We start from the raw sequence: 16,353 nt of genomic DNA, 5'->3' as shown, positions 1-16,353 counted from the left end.
AAGTACAGGTTTTATATTTAACACTGCTCTCATGTGTATGAATCAGCTGATCTGGAGAGACAAGTTGCATCAACCTGAGGAACAGACCTGGGAGTCCTTCTGGAGCAGTGCAGTTCTACCCTGTGTGTTCCCCAGATGCTGACTGGCTGTCCCTGCTTGGCCCTAGAATAATTAATCAATAATTTGATTAAAGGAGAAGGCTCATTTATTGCCACTCAACAGAAAACCATTACAGAAGGGATGTTTTAAGGACGTAACTTTTTATTTGTTAAGTGGTATCTTTTCTTCACATTTCCTGTCCCTCTTGCTATCATTCTTTGAGGCTTACCCTTTTCTCTTTTACTCAATACTTGTCTTAACATCACATTCCCTTCTTGCTGGCCTTCCCTTCCCCTCCCCTTTGTTTTCTCTCTCTAGCATAGAAATTATATTAATTCCTTGGTCTTTTCTCCCTCCAGCTGTGATGTGGTACAAATAATTCCAAATCCTGCTCCTCAGTTATTAATTTTTCACTTCAGACCAGCAGAAAGATGCAGTGTGTTTTGTGTTCAAACAATGGGGAGTTATAGTAAGGCAAAGACACAAAACTGCCTAGTATGATTAAATATAAATAAGTATAATAGAGGATCTATTTCTTATCTGTTTATATTGCTTTATATCAAGCCTTCCTTGATTCTTATATTTTCAGGCTGAATTTGAGAGAAAAAGCTATGCTATGTTAGTACTGAAACTATGCTGTGTGAGTATTGAAAGTTAATCATTGTAGGTCTTGGACCACATGCTGGGAAAATATGGATTTCTCTTGCCTTAAACTATTCACCCCTTCCCTTTTTTACCCTTTAAAACAGATCTTAGCTTTTAAAGGGCATAGAGAGTCGTATTAAATCCTTACTATTCAAGGCATGCCCTTGTTTCGTGTTTTGCACATTAGGCCACCACTGCTAGGATCAGAGTGGTTACCAGGTCACTTGGTAATTGGGGCAAAGACATTTCAAATGATTGCTATCACATATTTCCAGAAATTAAAATATGTAATAAAGCAGGGCTACCGGGAAAAAAACCCAACCAAACAAAAAATAACAAAATGACAAACCAATCCAGACTGTTTCTCATGTTTTCTTATATTTGAACCTGTCTGTCCTGGTTTAAAGAGTATTCCACTGACACCGAGCTTCTAAAAGAATTTCTTCTCAGATTCTCACAGCACAAAGTTGGGGAACTATCTAAACTCGTGTGACTTATTTCATAATACATGTTTATCTTCTCTTTAAGTAATATAAAAGATTTGCCATTTTCATTAATCTTACTATTCAAAGTCATATGATGTTTCTTTCATCAGTTTGTTTCTAGTTACATTTTAAGCAATTGCTGAACCAGAAGGTGGTTTGTATCATAATTCTGATTTATTTCTGTTCTTAGCTTGCCCCTAAATGAATTAATTCTTTGTCCTTTTTAGCTCAAACTGCTCATAGAGTTTTGTCACATGCTTATGGCACTTTGTTACAGACTATCAACTTCTGCCAGTCTTCATTGCCTAGGAACACAAATTACTTCTGCAAAAACCAGAGAAAAGATAGTTCAGGTTATATGTGCTTATGACTGTAAACTGCATTGCGCATTAAACAATGAATGACTTAAAAATCTATAACCTTTTGGAATGAAACAAGAAATTTGACCTAAATCGTACCCCCTAGTGTGCAGTTAGCTATTCATGTACATAATCTGCTGCACTTGGCAAAGCCTGTGAATGTTGTATTCTTGCCTTTCACTATCTCCACAGTAGTAATAATAATACAAGAAAAATTGTGCTGATGGGATAGGAGGGTATTGTACTGGAGACAAAATAAAAAAAAACAGTGCTGCCATTCTCTCTTTGTACTGAAAGAGCCCGTGGGAAAACTGTCCCTTTATTTCTCACAATATTTTCTTTTTCACAGAAAGCTGAATAGCAAGAAAATGCAGGAAAATCTACTTTCTCAGCCTTTAAGGGACTCTGAAAATATTTTAAAAACACCTTGTGGAAATTCAATATTTTGTCTGATAATTATAAATTAAAGAGCCTTAAGATTTTTCCCATATGCTTAAAACATAGAACTCAAAAGATTACAGTAAGTTATACTCTTTGGTAGCGGCTAAGATGGAAAAAATTCTTTGTTTCAGGTTTACTACTTGTGCTGTCCACACCTTTTACAGCATAACACGTACTGGGTTTTATTGTTTACTTATTAGTGACTGCAGGGACAGGGAAATAAAAAACTCTAGACTTCCACATTGACAAACATATCAGTCTTTTTGAACATAATTATAATAAAATGTAACAGTAATATTAGTTAATACCAGTGTGGATTTTGAAGTCTTTAAATGGAGATCATACCTCCTCAGTGTTCATTCAGTAAAGTTTAATTAAGTTCAATTTTTTCCCAAGAAAGTTTCCAATCTCACTAAATCAAGTGATAAGTTAGGAGTAAGTATAATTAAAGTTAGTTGCCTCCCATTTTTTGTTATTTTTCTTGAGGTACTGTGTATGTGTCAATAAGACTGCTGTGCTTTCTCATATCATGTAATGTCCACTTTTGCTAAAGGATTAACTTTAACTATTACCCAAGTACTCCTTGGTTCTCTTTTCTGATACTGCAATGATCTGTAGTTTAACAGTTTAACAGTTTGATGTGGCTGAAAATCAGACATGGATCATCTCTAGTTGCCTTGTGGACCTTCAGTGGTCCAGTATTTTGACAGCCACTAGTAAACGTTGATATATTTTCCAAAACTGTCTATATTGCCTTCCCCATCTGAAGAGAACTGGTGGTCTCTAACTGATGTCTTGGTCTCAAATTCTGGAGCCAAGGTCTTGGTGTAATAGGCCATGCACTAAGGGTTGCTTCTGGATGTGTCCTGCAGTGTGCTCCAGGGATGTGATTGCCCCACAGTTTAGGACAGGGACTTGTTTGCTTTTGCTCTGTCAGCCCATTTTGCAAAGCTTCTTCTCAGTGGAAGCCAGGGCATTTGAGAGATATGTGTGTGTGTGGGAGAGAAGAGCTCATGTGCAGCCAGCATTGCATTTGTAGGAGGCTGTGCTTAAAGTGCAGAGCATGTCCACATCTTAAACCTGGCATGCATACTTGGAATTCCCCAAACTGGAAGTCCTTATGGTGACTGGGAAGCTCAGCTGCATCTAATTGACGAAATGGTATGGAAACAGAAACTAAAATCGCTGACCTCAAAAATCAGCTTGGCTCTCACCTGGCTCCTGAAGCACAGAAAGTCTTTAAAAACTCACTTTTTTGACTTTTTTGCCCTTTTCTGATGTGTTCATACCCTGGAGCCCCCAGACTCAACAGCCAATGTGTCCACTCTGTCTCTCTGAGGCTGCTCTATCTAGTTCATCTCTAGTTGCTCAAGCCCATCTGCCAGACTGTGCACTCCATGCCGAGCTGCAGCTGACAGCATCTGCTCCTGGTTTTAATGGGACTCACCTGAAGTAAAGGAATCTCAGGTAATTTTTACTTTTGCTTAAAGAGATATTTGCCTTCATCTGTGCTCTGACCAGCAACCTATATGTCTTCTGCAGTAAGTACCTTTCCCAGTTGCTCAAGCCCATCTGCCAGACTGTGAACTCCATGCCGAACTGCATCTGCTCCTGGTTTTAATAGGACTCACCTAAAGTAAAGGAATCTCAGGTAATTTTTACTTTTGCTTAAAGAGATATTTGCCTTCATCTGTGCTCTGACCAGCAACCTATATGTCTTCTGCAGTAAGTACCTTTCCAGTCTTTCCCGCTGAAGCTGCTTCACATAAGTCTAAAATATTAAAGTTTCTTTGAGTGCAGCAGAGCATGTGGGAGAAATAGAAAGGACTCTTCACCACCTTGCTTCAAATGCTCTAGAAAGAGTCTTTGGCTCCAGATACTAAATACAGCATTGTATTGTAAACTAAACAGTCACTGTGTATAACATAAACTAACCCTGAAACAAAGAATGGAACCCAGGGGCCTCTGTTAGGGATTAATGTTCACTGTCTCGCATCTGCTTCTTCTGGTCCAATGAATCTTTGCAGAAAAGAAATTAATAGAAAATAGCTTCGATGATTAAGACTGCAATCTCCATTCCTCCAGTCCTTCTCACTCATTAGCCAACAGCCACCCTAGGAATGTGGGTTTCAGTCTTCTCAAGACAAAAATGTCCAAACCTCCCCCCCACCCCAAACAAACCACAAACAAACAAACAAACAGCCCCCAAAACATGTTTTTCCTATTTGGGTGGAACACTTTAACCACAGAAAAGGTAAATGGAAGGCATAGATTTCTTGATTCTTAATCCTCTCTCATATTCATATTCTTTGTATACCTCCTTGACATTATGCTGTTAGGCATCTGCATTTATCATCTTGCCTTGTTACCTGGACATACTTTTTTTCTCTTCTTTCAGTCAACAGGGATATTTGGCTAAGGCAAGCTCTGAACATTCATCTTGCTTTGTTCGTACCGCCAGATAAGCCCTGGGAAGTACAAAGACAATGGGAGTGTTGTTTATTCTACTTTTTGAGAACTTTCTATATATTTCTTACGGCCATTTCTTCCCCACTTTCTAAATCTTTAGCTGTCTTGACTTCAGAGCTGAAATCAATATGTGATATTTTTAACCTAGTTACATCCTTCCAGACATCAGCAGCAAAGCAAAGCAGATTTTGTTATAAGAAAGAAATGGTATCTGGGTTAGTCTTCCAGCAAAACCTGTGTGGTGGCAGCAGCATAGCTTGTTCTTTGATGTCTCTCTGGCAGTTGTCATAACTGGGTTAAGAAGAGACACTAGAGCATGCATTTTTCATGTTTTAGGAAATGGCTTTAAGTATCACTTTGCAGCCATGTACCACTAGGGTTATCTCAGGAGGAGGGTGGAAAAGTCAGAGGGGTCAGTTTTACCCCCCAGTATGGAATGAAAGTATACGTTTTAATGTCTGAAATATTTTCAGGATGGAGAAAATGAGTCTTTGTTCCACTTCAGGAGAGACTAGCGGACATCCTGAAGCAAAATTCGATGTTAGGTTTTAGTAAATCATTAAATTTACCCCTGGGAGGCATTTTGGTACTGTTAGATGAACAAGATATTTTATACAGATTTTGAAGAAGTGGTGAAATCAATGATAGCAGAAGATGTCATTGACATCTGATCATTGTATAAGAAATACACACAAAAGAAATTGAAATCAAGGACATGAAATACAATATAATATCTTATTTTTCTAGATAAGTGACCTGCACCTTGATGTTTAGATTGTTACCTCTCTCCCATTATCCATCTCTAAAATCTTACCAATTTACAGCTTGCATTTGAGTGTCTTTTAATGTCAGAAAACACCTTTAAATTATCCTGCTAGGTCACAGAATCACAGAATGTCAGGAGTTGAAAGGGACCTTAGCGATCTTCTAATTCAAGGGCCCCCTCAGTGGATAGAGACACCTTTCACTCAGAGCTCCATCCAACCTGTCACTTAAACACTTCCAGGGATGGTGCATCCACAGCTTCTCTGGGCAACCTGTTTCAGTGCCTCACCACCCTCACAGTAAAAGCTTTTCTCCTAACAGCCAATCTAAAACTACTGTTTTTCAGTTTGCATCTCTTTCCCCTTGTCCTGTCACTTCCAGCTGTTATAAAAAGTCTCTTTCTTGTAGGCTCCTTTCAGGTACTGGAAAACTGCAATTAGGTCACCCCAAATTCCGCTCTTTTCCAGGCTGAACAAATCCAAATCTCTCAGCCTTTCCTCACAGGAGATGCACTCCATCTCTCTAATCAACTTGGTGGCTTCGTCTGGACTCACTTCAGCAGGTCCATGTGCTTCCTTACAGCCAATCTGGGCCCCGGGCTGGATGCAGCACTGCAGGTGGGGTCTCTGTGGAGCACAGCAGGCAGGTAGAATCCCCTCTCTCGCCCTGCTGGCCACACTGCTTCTGGTGAAGCCCAGTTTGGTTTGGCTTTCTGGGCTGTGAGTGCACATTGCCAGGTCATGTCCAGCCTCTCATCCACCAGCACCCCTAAGTCCTTCTCAGAAGGGCTGCTCCTGATCTGTTCATCCTGCAATTCCTCTCTGGAGCAAGCTGGGAAATTCACAGAAAATAACACAGTGCAATGAGAGAGACCAGTTAATGTGTGGGGAATGTAGAGTCACAAAAATTGGAATAAAGTAGGTATTTATTAGGAGGCCTCAATAGATCCACTTGGGCAGTACAAGAGCCCAGCCAGGGCTACATTCACGATGAACCCAAAATGGTCACAAAATGGATGACCCGTCACAGGGTCTCACACTTTTACAAGTTCTGGTCTGTTAGCATATTGGAGTTAATTGTCCAATTACAGCTTTAGCTTATGAAGTCCCATCCTTCTTGTTTTTCTTTCTTCATTCTGTCATTGTTTATGCTCTTGGGCCTGAGATTTGGATCATTTGCCCTTGGTCCCCAGCTAGAGAAGGAATTGTTTTGTCTACCTACTCTGTGACAAGAGCTTACCATCCCCTAACATGAAGCTCAGGCCTACACACTAAAGCAGCACAGAATCCAAAAAACATAAAAGCTAAAACCTGAGGCATCATGTTGGAATTGAAAAGATCATGGTAAATTTACGTGACTAAAGGGGCATGGAGAGAAAGGGATGACAAGAAGGTGTTGCTTCATTGGCACTGCTGCTGGTGCTGGAAGAATGGGCAGTAGTAGAGTTCTACTCACATGCTGCTTTGTGAAGACCATACAATTCAGATGAAACTGAGTTAATTTTGTAGTAGGGCCATTATGGAAGAACAAGAGTGAAAGGATTAAATGGTAATAGATTGTAAGGGATGTGTAACTGAGCACTTGTGGGTACATATCTTATACCCTGTCAGCATCAAAAGAAATAGGCTAGAGATGTGCTGACCTGTTGCATAGCAACCAGGAGGAAGCACAGAAACAAATCTCTGGATGCTTGTGATTTGTAAACCTTTACAGAACAAAGTACAAGACCTTTGCCCATCTGCTAGAAATGTTCAGAAGCTGAAGGATAAAAATGGTACATTCCGTAAAATGTAACACTTGACAACCATTTTATTTATAGATAAATACGCAGATGCAGTGTAAAAAGCCTGACTATTTTGCCTCAAGGTTATGTGGAAATAAAAATACTTAGTGTCTCCAATTTTACTTAGTGTTTTCCTGAATTCATCACACACAGGAGATTCCTTTAAATACTGCAAATGCTGAATTTTTGCAGCTGCAAATATTTGCTCATTGTTGTGATTTTATAAACATTGATATGCCCATTTAGCAAAATTATTTATGTTATTCAACTGAAGTCAAGTACAAATTCTGATGCATGATGAAAAGAGGCACTCATGTTTATTTAAAAATTGCTGTTGAGATGCTTCTAGCCCCTCTTGCCCATTTGAAGTGTGTTTCAAACATTATTTTCAAATGAATGTGATGTGTTAGAATACATTTATACTGGGGTAGCAACTCCCTCTGGTTTCTTGCAGACCAAAGCTGTTTATTTGCTTTGTACAGTTTCATACTTTGCATGCACACTTTACAGTTGTGGAAGTCATAGGTAGATCTCATGGGAATTTTTTTCTGTTGTAAAAATATATAATATTTCTAACAGTAGGAAAGATGCTAATTTGTACCAAGTAGAGATAAATACAGTAGATCATAGAAATGAATCATTTTTTTCCAGTGGAACACTTCATATGTCAAAGTTTCAATAGTAATAGTACTTCCACTCTATAAACCCATTCTTTAAAACCAAAAAGTAACCACTGAGTAATATAGTTTATTGTGCACCATCCTTTGCATTTCACAAAATATGTTTTGCAGTTTTGGGCGCAAGTAACTGGCTATTTATGAAGGCATATGAATAATACATGTACAGTGTCTCTAAATGCTAGATGCTGCCTATTTATTTCAGAGAAGTTCATTAATGAATCAATTATTTATAATTAGTTATATAGGATGACTAATGCCATATGTAACAGTATTTAATGAACCCCCTTGGTAATTGCAGCAGAGATAGTAACAACAAAGGCAACACAGGAACTCACAGATCAGGAAAGACCTCAAGGCTCATAAAGGGTAAAATTTCTACTCTAGTGCAGCCTACTGAATGAACAGCATGTAAAAATCCTGCAAACACCAAAAAGCAGTAAAATCTGTAGGCTTTTTATATGCTACCAGATTTGGAAACTTAGGTTCCTTTTTAGATGAGCTTGGCAAAAGCATGCAGGCAAAATGCTATCCTAGCAAATACAATGCAGGCTGGAAGAGAAGGGAGATCTTACATGTTGTTTACTTTTTATACTTTAAAAGTGCACTGTTGTAATTGTCTTTTTATTTTATTTGATATACATTGGGCATTTTGGGCTTTTTTCCTCCTATATTTAGTCTACTTACACATCTTACAATTCTTTGTACCTGTTCTTCTGGTTTTATTCTTCTAATAAGTATCAACTTATTGGTATTGAAATTCATGTAAAACTTTTTAGATACCTGTGATGTTTCTGCAGTTAAGCATTTATAGAAATGCTTTGAAAAAATATTTGCCCAAATACTGTGATATTGATCATTGATAAAGACCTTGTAGCTTATAAAGCTGTAGTAAAACTGGCTTGCACCACTAAAAGTACTTGCTTGGCTTTTAGTCCAGTGAAGGATGAAATACTGTTGTTTACATATTTGCATTCTTACTGCTACCACAAATGAAATGGTTGTGAGATGTTACTACCTGTAGGATGAGCTTAGTGGAGTAGTTTGGCATATGTTGTGTACAGCAGAGAGGTTTGTGCAAACATCATTATTATTTTAAGATTAATGTAAATTGTCTTTCAAATATCTTGTTTCATATAGTGACAAAGGAACTGCTGGGAGCATTGGAAGGACAGGATTCTCCTCACCCTGTCTGAGACATTTACAATGGAGATTTCTAGAATTTAATGTAGATCACCCAGGGATCTTTTCCATAATTAAAAAGGAATTGGTGACTTTGGGGCATGCTTGATCTTAGCTGCTTTTAAACATCTGCTTTAGCAAAAGTGGAATTATGTCCTAGCATACCCAGACTCTTTTGATTTTACCTGTACTGATGGTAGGGATAGCTCTGCCTGCACGCTGTGGGCATCCAGGATGCTGTGAGCTAAGCCAGAAGGTGGTGAAGTCCCAGAAAGCAGTCCCTGGAAGCCAGAGCTGCACGTGCACAGGCCTGGGTAGCTGCCATCATGCTGGGTCTGATGTGTAAGTGGAATTAACTGTGTTTCCAAGCCTAAGAGGGGACTCTGAGGCATGTTTAATGCCATGGGGAAAACTGACATCTTGAAATGGAGCACTCCATTTTATCAAAAGGCATGCCATGAGGAGGCAACTCCTTTCTTCAGTATCTCAAAGGAAGGAGAATTTTCTCCAAGTATTGGGAGTTCAGGCAGATGCTCTGTGCAAGAGCTGATAACAAGAACCTGTGCTTGCATGTGTGGTAAGCTCTTCTGCAGTGGGAGGACTCTCTCCCCTTTTAAAACCATGACAATAAACTGGGCCAAACAAATAAAAATTGGTCTAAGATTATGCATCTCCCTTGAACAGGGGAGCCCCAGGCTGTTGTCCTACTATGATAATTATTTCTACACTTACTCAGTGTTCAGTGTGTTTGTTCCTATGTGTTCCTTCTCCCACACAGGGGATTTAATTGCTTCAGTACCAAATGTGCTCCTTAGTGATTCCTCTGACCAGTGCATTCTCCCAGGCTGCAGATTAGGTTGTGCATGAGCCTTGGGCTGCCATTCTGCACCACAGAGAATGTTAAAAGTAAATCTCTTTTACTGTTTGCCTTTATCTCTCTTGGTGTGGCATGCCTTTTGGCACTCAGAATGGCACTTATTAGAAATTTGCTCCCAGGAATGAACAGTGTTAACTCCACGGTTAATGCCAAGCAGAGTGATAAGTACATTTGCCTCCTTGCTTGCTACCAGCTTGCTGGCATCTAAGAAAGATGGTTACATACCCTTGGTGTTCTATTTGTTCTAAAATTGTAAATAGCCAGTGTGCAGGTTGGTAAGCTGTCTGGGGGGCTCAGGCATGACGATAATATATTCAGGATGAAAGTCTATAACTGAGCTCTGGCAACATTCTTTGAAGGAAATTTAATACATCGTCTTTGTTGTATGTAAGATCTATTTTGTTAAAAATAGAGCAAAGTTATAATAGGATTTGATCACCCTGACTGGAGCCTTGTAAAAGAGGGGCCAGGCACTAAACCATTGATGCTCAAATCAGGGGAAAAGCTAGTTAGCTTCCCTGGCATTAAGGGAATGAATTTTTAGAAAGCCATTCATTGATATCTGACAAACAGCTTGAAAGGGATGCCAAACCCTCAGGGTTTCTGTCAGTAGCCTTAAAATGCATTTGCATATTTTTTGCATGGAAATGGGAGCTCTCTCTCTGTTGCCAAACTGCAGAACTAAAAGGATGCAAAAACTCTATCTAGTCCAAGGGGCTCTGTGGGGTAACTTCATAATCAGAATTCAAATGTGTGCAACAGATTAGGAAAATGACTTCAAATGAGATTTCAGCCATATCTAAAAGAGACACAGAAATCCTGAACAGATTGGTAGGCAAAACATTACCTGCTCTGCCATTAAAATGCTTGTTGTTTTTGGTTTTTTTTTCCCTCTGGGCATTTCTCATGTAAAAAATAGCTCACTGATATCAGCTGATCACACAGATTAGTGTTGTTTAAGGTGCTACTGCTTACTTTTCCTGATAGCAAATACAATTTTTTTTCTGACAGTTTTGATTTTCTCCAATTGATAGCAAAACCATTATGGATAGGATGAGAGTGATAGAGGAATAAAGAAATGGTGGTCCTCCACATGCAGCCAGTGTATCCAGTGGTCCCATTGGTTGGTGTTTTGTAGCTATACCATTTGCTGGCAGCTGTTGTGGATGGAACCAGAGTCCCCTGGCCTTGAAAGGGTGCCTTGCCAGCATGGGCAGCTCTGCTGAAGTGCAGAATCTGTGACAGTGTGAGCTGCAGTTTGAGCTGCTCTTATGTCTGCCCTTTTCATTAAATGGTTTCCTTGTCTGATTCCAAATGTAATTTTATTCTTTCCTTTAAGGGATATGCTTGCAAAGACAACAAAGCACTTGGGGACAAGATTGTGCTTAATGTGCAGGTGGTGTTTTGTTGGCAATATCCTCCATGTCACAGGCTAACTATCAGGCTTTTATCATTTTGAGGAGGAAGCTGATGTCTGCAGTGAAATTCATGATGGGTGAAAGTGCCATGTAATTTTTAGCAGATAATTTTACTCTCTGGTCATCCACCCATCCAGGCAGTAATATGAGTAGAGTTCTCATTATGCTAAGGGAGAGTTGACATTCAAATTTCCCATGCATCAAGTGAACAATAGACTTCCATTGCGTACACATGGCACTGCCATTGATCTGATTGATCTTGAGTTGCAGCAGAGGATATGGTCGGTGATGTGTGAACAGGAAAGGCACAGTTAGCTCTTTTCATGAATGTCTATATTAGTCAGAACTGTCCTTGAAACAAAGTCCTAATAAGAAAACCAGTATTGATACAGTTAGATTACAGTTCATAATGATTATGATGTTAGAAATTCAATAAATCATCCGTGACTTAAGTTATGGATTTGTGCAACTCTGGTAGGGTTTTATAACTGTAGAAAAATATTAATATATGCTATTTAAAGATCTGGCTCTGTATCTGTATAGAATGACTTTTTATTTCCTTACACTTTATTTTCAAGTCTCATGTACATCATTATAACAGAGGTTTGAAAGAGAAAGAGTATTTGTGGCTTCACATCTCTATTCTAAAGAAAAGTGGGTTTAAATGGTGGAAGAGGTCTTTCAGTATTTCAGAAGAAATGTTTTTGCCAAGTTTGTGTGGTTGGCATCAAATCAGGAGTGTTAGGCATGTCTCCTGCCTCTCAGAAAGATGACCTGAACACAAGACTGTTGGCAGAGCAATGTGCTGCTTCATTAAAGAGAAACGTTGATTTGCTGGGGTTTTGTGCCTTGTCTGCAGCTTCCTGGGGGAATGGCCCAGCTTTCCCTGGAAAGGGTGGAAGAGATTCCTGGGCAGGATAGCTCAGAGTGTGCTTGCTGTAGGGGTGAATGTGAGAAGGAAACTGAGACTGAACTGATGGTCTGTGTGGGACTGTCTTGGTGGGACAGGGGCTGCTGCCTGGCAGCTGTACAAAGCACCTGCATAAGCAAAAGCTCTCTTGTTTCCATTTTTTGCAAGTAAAATTATTACTTGTCTAAGAAGTATGGGCCTGTTTGGGGCAGCTCTGATTCTGGTACTTGGAATCTATTTGTGGATCTGAGTTCTACACTCTGGCAGAGCTGCTGAAGATCATGGAAATCAAAAGACTTTAACTTCACTTTGAAAGCATTATTTTGAACAGGAATAGGTTTGCTTCACAAAGGTAATTTTGTTGTAGAGGTAGTCTGAAAATATATTCCACATTTGGTGATATTCTGGTCTAGTTTCTTGAAATGAAAATTGCAAAGAAAATATTCCACTTCCTACAATGTCAGTATAGTCCAAGGACCAGTGTTTATATAGAAATATATTTGTTGCAATTTTAGAACCCCTCATTTTGATATAATTTTTTTTTTCAGTAAATAGGGTAATGATTCAATTTTCACCTTGATTTCCATATTTTTGTTTCCAGCAGAGTCAAAATGTCAGACAAAAGTGATTTAAAAGCAGAACTTGAGCGCAAAAAACAACGTTTGGCTCAGATAAGAGAAGAAAAGAAACGGAAGGAGGAAGAAAGGAAGAAAAAAGAGGTAAATTTGCAAAACCACCTTTTAGATGGCTTATGCTTGCACAAGGGGCTTGCTCAGGTTTTGACATCTCAGTATTGTATGCCCCAAGGTATCTGTCATGTGGAATGAGATACTTAAACCCATGTCAGACTAACCTGAAAATCAAAAAGCTTATTTTTAGTCAAGAATATTGGGGTGAGAGAATTGCTTTTAAAACCTCAGCACTGTCAAATGACAACAGTTTAGACAACATGATGTGCATGTGTATGGAGAAAGAAAAATTGATTTGCCACAATGCTTTTTCCTGGGCTCTCCTTCAATGGAAAGGGAGTGGAGAGTGGGGAAAGACAGAAAGAGGACTCACATTTTTTCAAGCCATTACAATCTAAATATGTATTTTTGTACTCTGAAGACTAGTTTGATTACTAGCTAAGGTAACAGATTTACAATTATTATTCTCCAGTAAAGTAAAACATAATTGCAATTGCATTTTCATCTTCTGGCATGGGTGCATCTTTCAGTTCTGTTAAAGTTTGATTGACATATTAGTTTATTTGTCCTTGACAATATGCATTAGGTTTATCATTAAGGGATTTGTACTTCTTTTTATTCAGTCACTTAGTGGAATAGAGGTGAGAATTGACAGGGAGTGGATATTCATTTTCATGCAAAGTCAGAGAAGCATTAAGTGATTATGCTTCCTTTCCTTCAAATGTCAACACTTACTATAGTTTAAAGCACCTGTTATCCTTTACTAATAACTGGTTTCCTTTTAAACTGACACTTTAATATTGTACATGAATTTCATGGAATTACCGTGGAAATGTGATGTGATCCAAGAAGTCAGCATTCCAGTTTTGGCTGTCTTTTTAATCTTTTTTCATTTGAGCCACATTTGTGCAGTTAGAGCACACGCCCCAGTGGGGCTCCTGGACTCACTGGGGAAGTCCTCCATAAGCAGATCTTTAAATGGTTATGCTTTCAGTGCTCATTACTAAAGAACTAGAGGGAGAGGGGCCAAGCTAATGGCTCAAGGGAGCTGTTAGGTCCTTTCTCTTTGTCCCCTGACTCTGACTTTGTGCCTCGTGGAGAACTTGTGGTGGTTGAAACTTTCCATTGGCCCCGAGAGCCATGTCTGCAGATAATGCTGCCATGCATAATTGTGCAAATGGGCTGTGCTGTGATGGGTCCAGTAGTGAAGGCTGACACTCACAAAGGTGCTTGGTCATTCACACTGGTGCAGGAGAGCTGTCTACAACCCTGCACACTGTGAGATAGTTCCTGAGAAGAGCTGAGCACAGGAATATGCCCGGGCCTTGACTATAAAATCACTGTTTCCTGGCTGTTTCCGGACTGGAGGACATGAACATTCTGAATTTCCAGGTTTTCTGTTGTGCCTGCACCAAGATCAACACCAGTCTGAGGACCTGTACAAGTCCTCTTTTCCAACACGTTGGTTCCAGCAGAAAGGGCAACCTCATTGTGGGATTCTGGCTAATGCAGGTGCTCCTACTCTTTTTAGACGTCCACAGATCAGAGTGGGAGAAGGCTAATGTGTGGAAGCTCCAAGGAGGTGGAGAGAGCTAAGCAGAGAGGAAAGGGTCTTTTGGACCTTTAGTGAGCCCAGGGCTACCAAAGTCCTAGTTTAGAGATGTCAGTTCTTTTCTTTGCACCTTTTGGATATTGAAGTTAATGAGCAAGTATTTCTTTTCCCAACAAGTGCTTGGGACCAAATGCAGGACCATGAGCTACATCACTGAAATGCAATGACATTTTTTTCTTGATTCTGAAGTAGGAAAGGGTCCAGTTCTGTTCAGGGTAATGATACTTGTTGTTCTATGGTCAGCTTTTATGTTAGTTGAATAAGTTGCATCTCCTGAGTGAGAGGCAGAAAATTTCCATCATTGTCCGGTAAAAATTCTTGCAAATATCCTTGCAAAAACCAGTTTTATCATCCATTTAGGGAAAAATACTGTTGCTGATATATACAGTACAAATTATCTAAGTTATAAATTACCTAAAAGTATCAAAATTAATTTTAAATTGTACCTAAGCAATAGTGCATACAAATATTTCCACATATAGAATTGCTAGAACTGATTATATATGAAATAAACTTTTCTGTTTTCTTCTGGTTTAACTCAGGCTGATCTACAGCAGAAGAAGGAGCCAGCTCAGGAAGATTCTGACCTAGACCGTAAAAGAAGAGAGACAGAGGCTTTGTTACAGAGCATTGGTATATCCCCAGAACCACCTCTAGGTATTTCAGAGAAGCACACTGTAAAGCATTCAGCTCTGCCACAACTAATGCTTTCTTTCTACTAAAGCATGCTTGGCTTTTTTGATTTTTGGCTGTATTAGTGAAGTGAACTCTTCTGTTTGAATGCCTGCCATACCATTCACGTATACAAGCTCATGGCATTTTGAGTACTTGTCATTGCCAAAAACATCTGTTTCATTTCTTCAAGAATTTTTTATGAACATAATGTAGGTTGGTTTTGCATACCAGCAGTGATTTCTTTTCTGATGGACTGTTTTGTCTTCTCACTCAAAAATATTAGTACTAACTTCCTTAGCCCCAAGTCTTGATTCAAAAATTCAAATAAAGCATATGTAAGGAAGGAGGAGCTTAGTTATGTGGAACTTCCACTGTGTTTCTTGTAAAATTAAGAAAAATTGGAGAGGCAAAATAAAAAAAAACCCACCAAAACAAAACAAAACACCCAAATCACAAATAGAAAAACACTTTTGCACATTTTTGTACAACAGACACTATTGTATATCTTTGCTCTGGTTTCATCTGCTTGACATCTTTTTTTGTTTTGATGTTTTAGTTATAGAACCTGAAGGCTTCAATTTAAAAACACATACAGTATCTGAGTATGGATTACCTTGATTAAGATCTGCCTTATTTATGGAATGGTCCTAAAGTGAGAAATTTCCTTCCATTTCCCCGTCCCCTTCCCCTTCCCCCTCTCCCTCAAATTTGGGATCACTCTCATTGTTTTAGCTGAAACCTTGGCCTCTCGGGAACTATCAAGCCCTTTCATTAAGTTCATTGTGACTGAATCTAGAATTTTACTCCTGGTTATTTTTGCCAGTAATGTATAGGAGAAACTTCAAATTTGACAAAATGTTGAAGTTTTGATTTAGGAAATAGCTTATACAGATGCCTGGGTGCATATGCAAGTAGGTAGTAACATCTGAATTGGAATTTGAATTAATTACTTGCATCAACCAACATGTATTGAGAAAAGTTACTATTTTTATAACTTATGATAGAGTGACTGAAGCTTTTAGACACCACTTCTCAAAATAATTGTCTGACAAGTAATGCTTATGTTGTTTTTATGTATAATAAAATATGTTTTTTAAATTATATCATGATACAAAAGTAAGGCCCAAGATAAAATCAGATATATTTTTAATGTATAGCATTAAAAATACTCATTTTTATGTGAGAATGAGTATATATGCTCTTATAATTTTGTTAACCAAACACATATATTCATGTTGCAAATTATCAGTTTTTATCTTAATTTTTT

The 16,353-nt window shown here is 38.8% G+C and overlaps 1 protein-coding gene across 9 annotated transcripts in view; it reads left to right on the top strand.

Moving 5' to 3' along the window:
* Nucleotides 1-16,353, top strand: part of DYNC1I1 (dynein cytoplasmic 1 intermediate chain 1) — a 186,185-nt gene that overhangs the window by 4,143 nt on the left and 165,689 nt on the right. For 8 of the 9 annotated variants that reach the window (XM_039704835.1, XM_039704853.1, XM_039704844.1 and 5 more), the window contains exons 2-3: nucleotides 12,712-12,829; nucleotides 14,954-15,068. In XM_039704835.1, the coding sequence (XP_039560769.1) occupies nucleotides 12,722-12,829; nucleotides 14,954-15,068 (223 nt within the window). In that variant the 5' untranslated portion in view covers nucleotides 12,712-12,721. Of the gene's footprint in view, nucleotides 1-12,711; nucleotides 12,830-14,953; nucleotides 15,069-16,353 lie in introns of those variants that run through there. The other variant, XM_039704903.1, reaches the window with a different exon arrangement.

The sequence above is a fragment of the Passer montanus genome, unplaced genomic scaffold (assembly GCF_014805655.1).
Source record: "Passer montanus isolate IOZ18808 unplaced genomic scaffold, ASM1480565v1 scaffold10, whole genome shotgun sequence".
Taxonomy (NCBI): Eukaryota; Metazoa; Chordata; class Aves; order Passeriformes; family Passeridae; genus Passer; species Passer montanus.
Note: the sequence above shows the minus strand (reverse complement) of the source record. Positions and strands in the feature narration are given on the sequence as shown.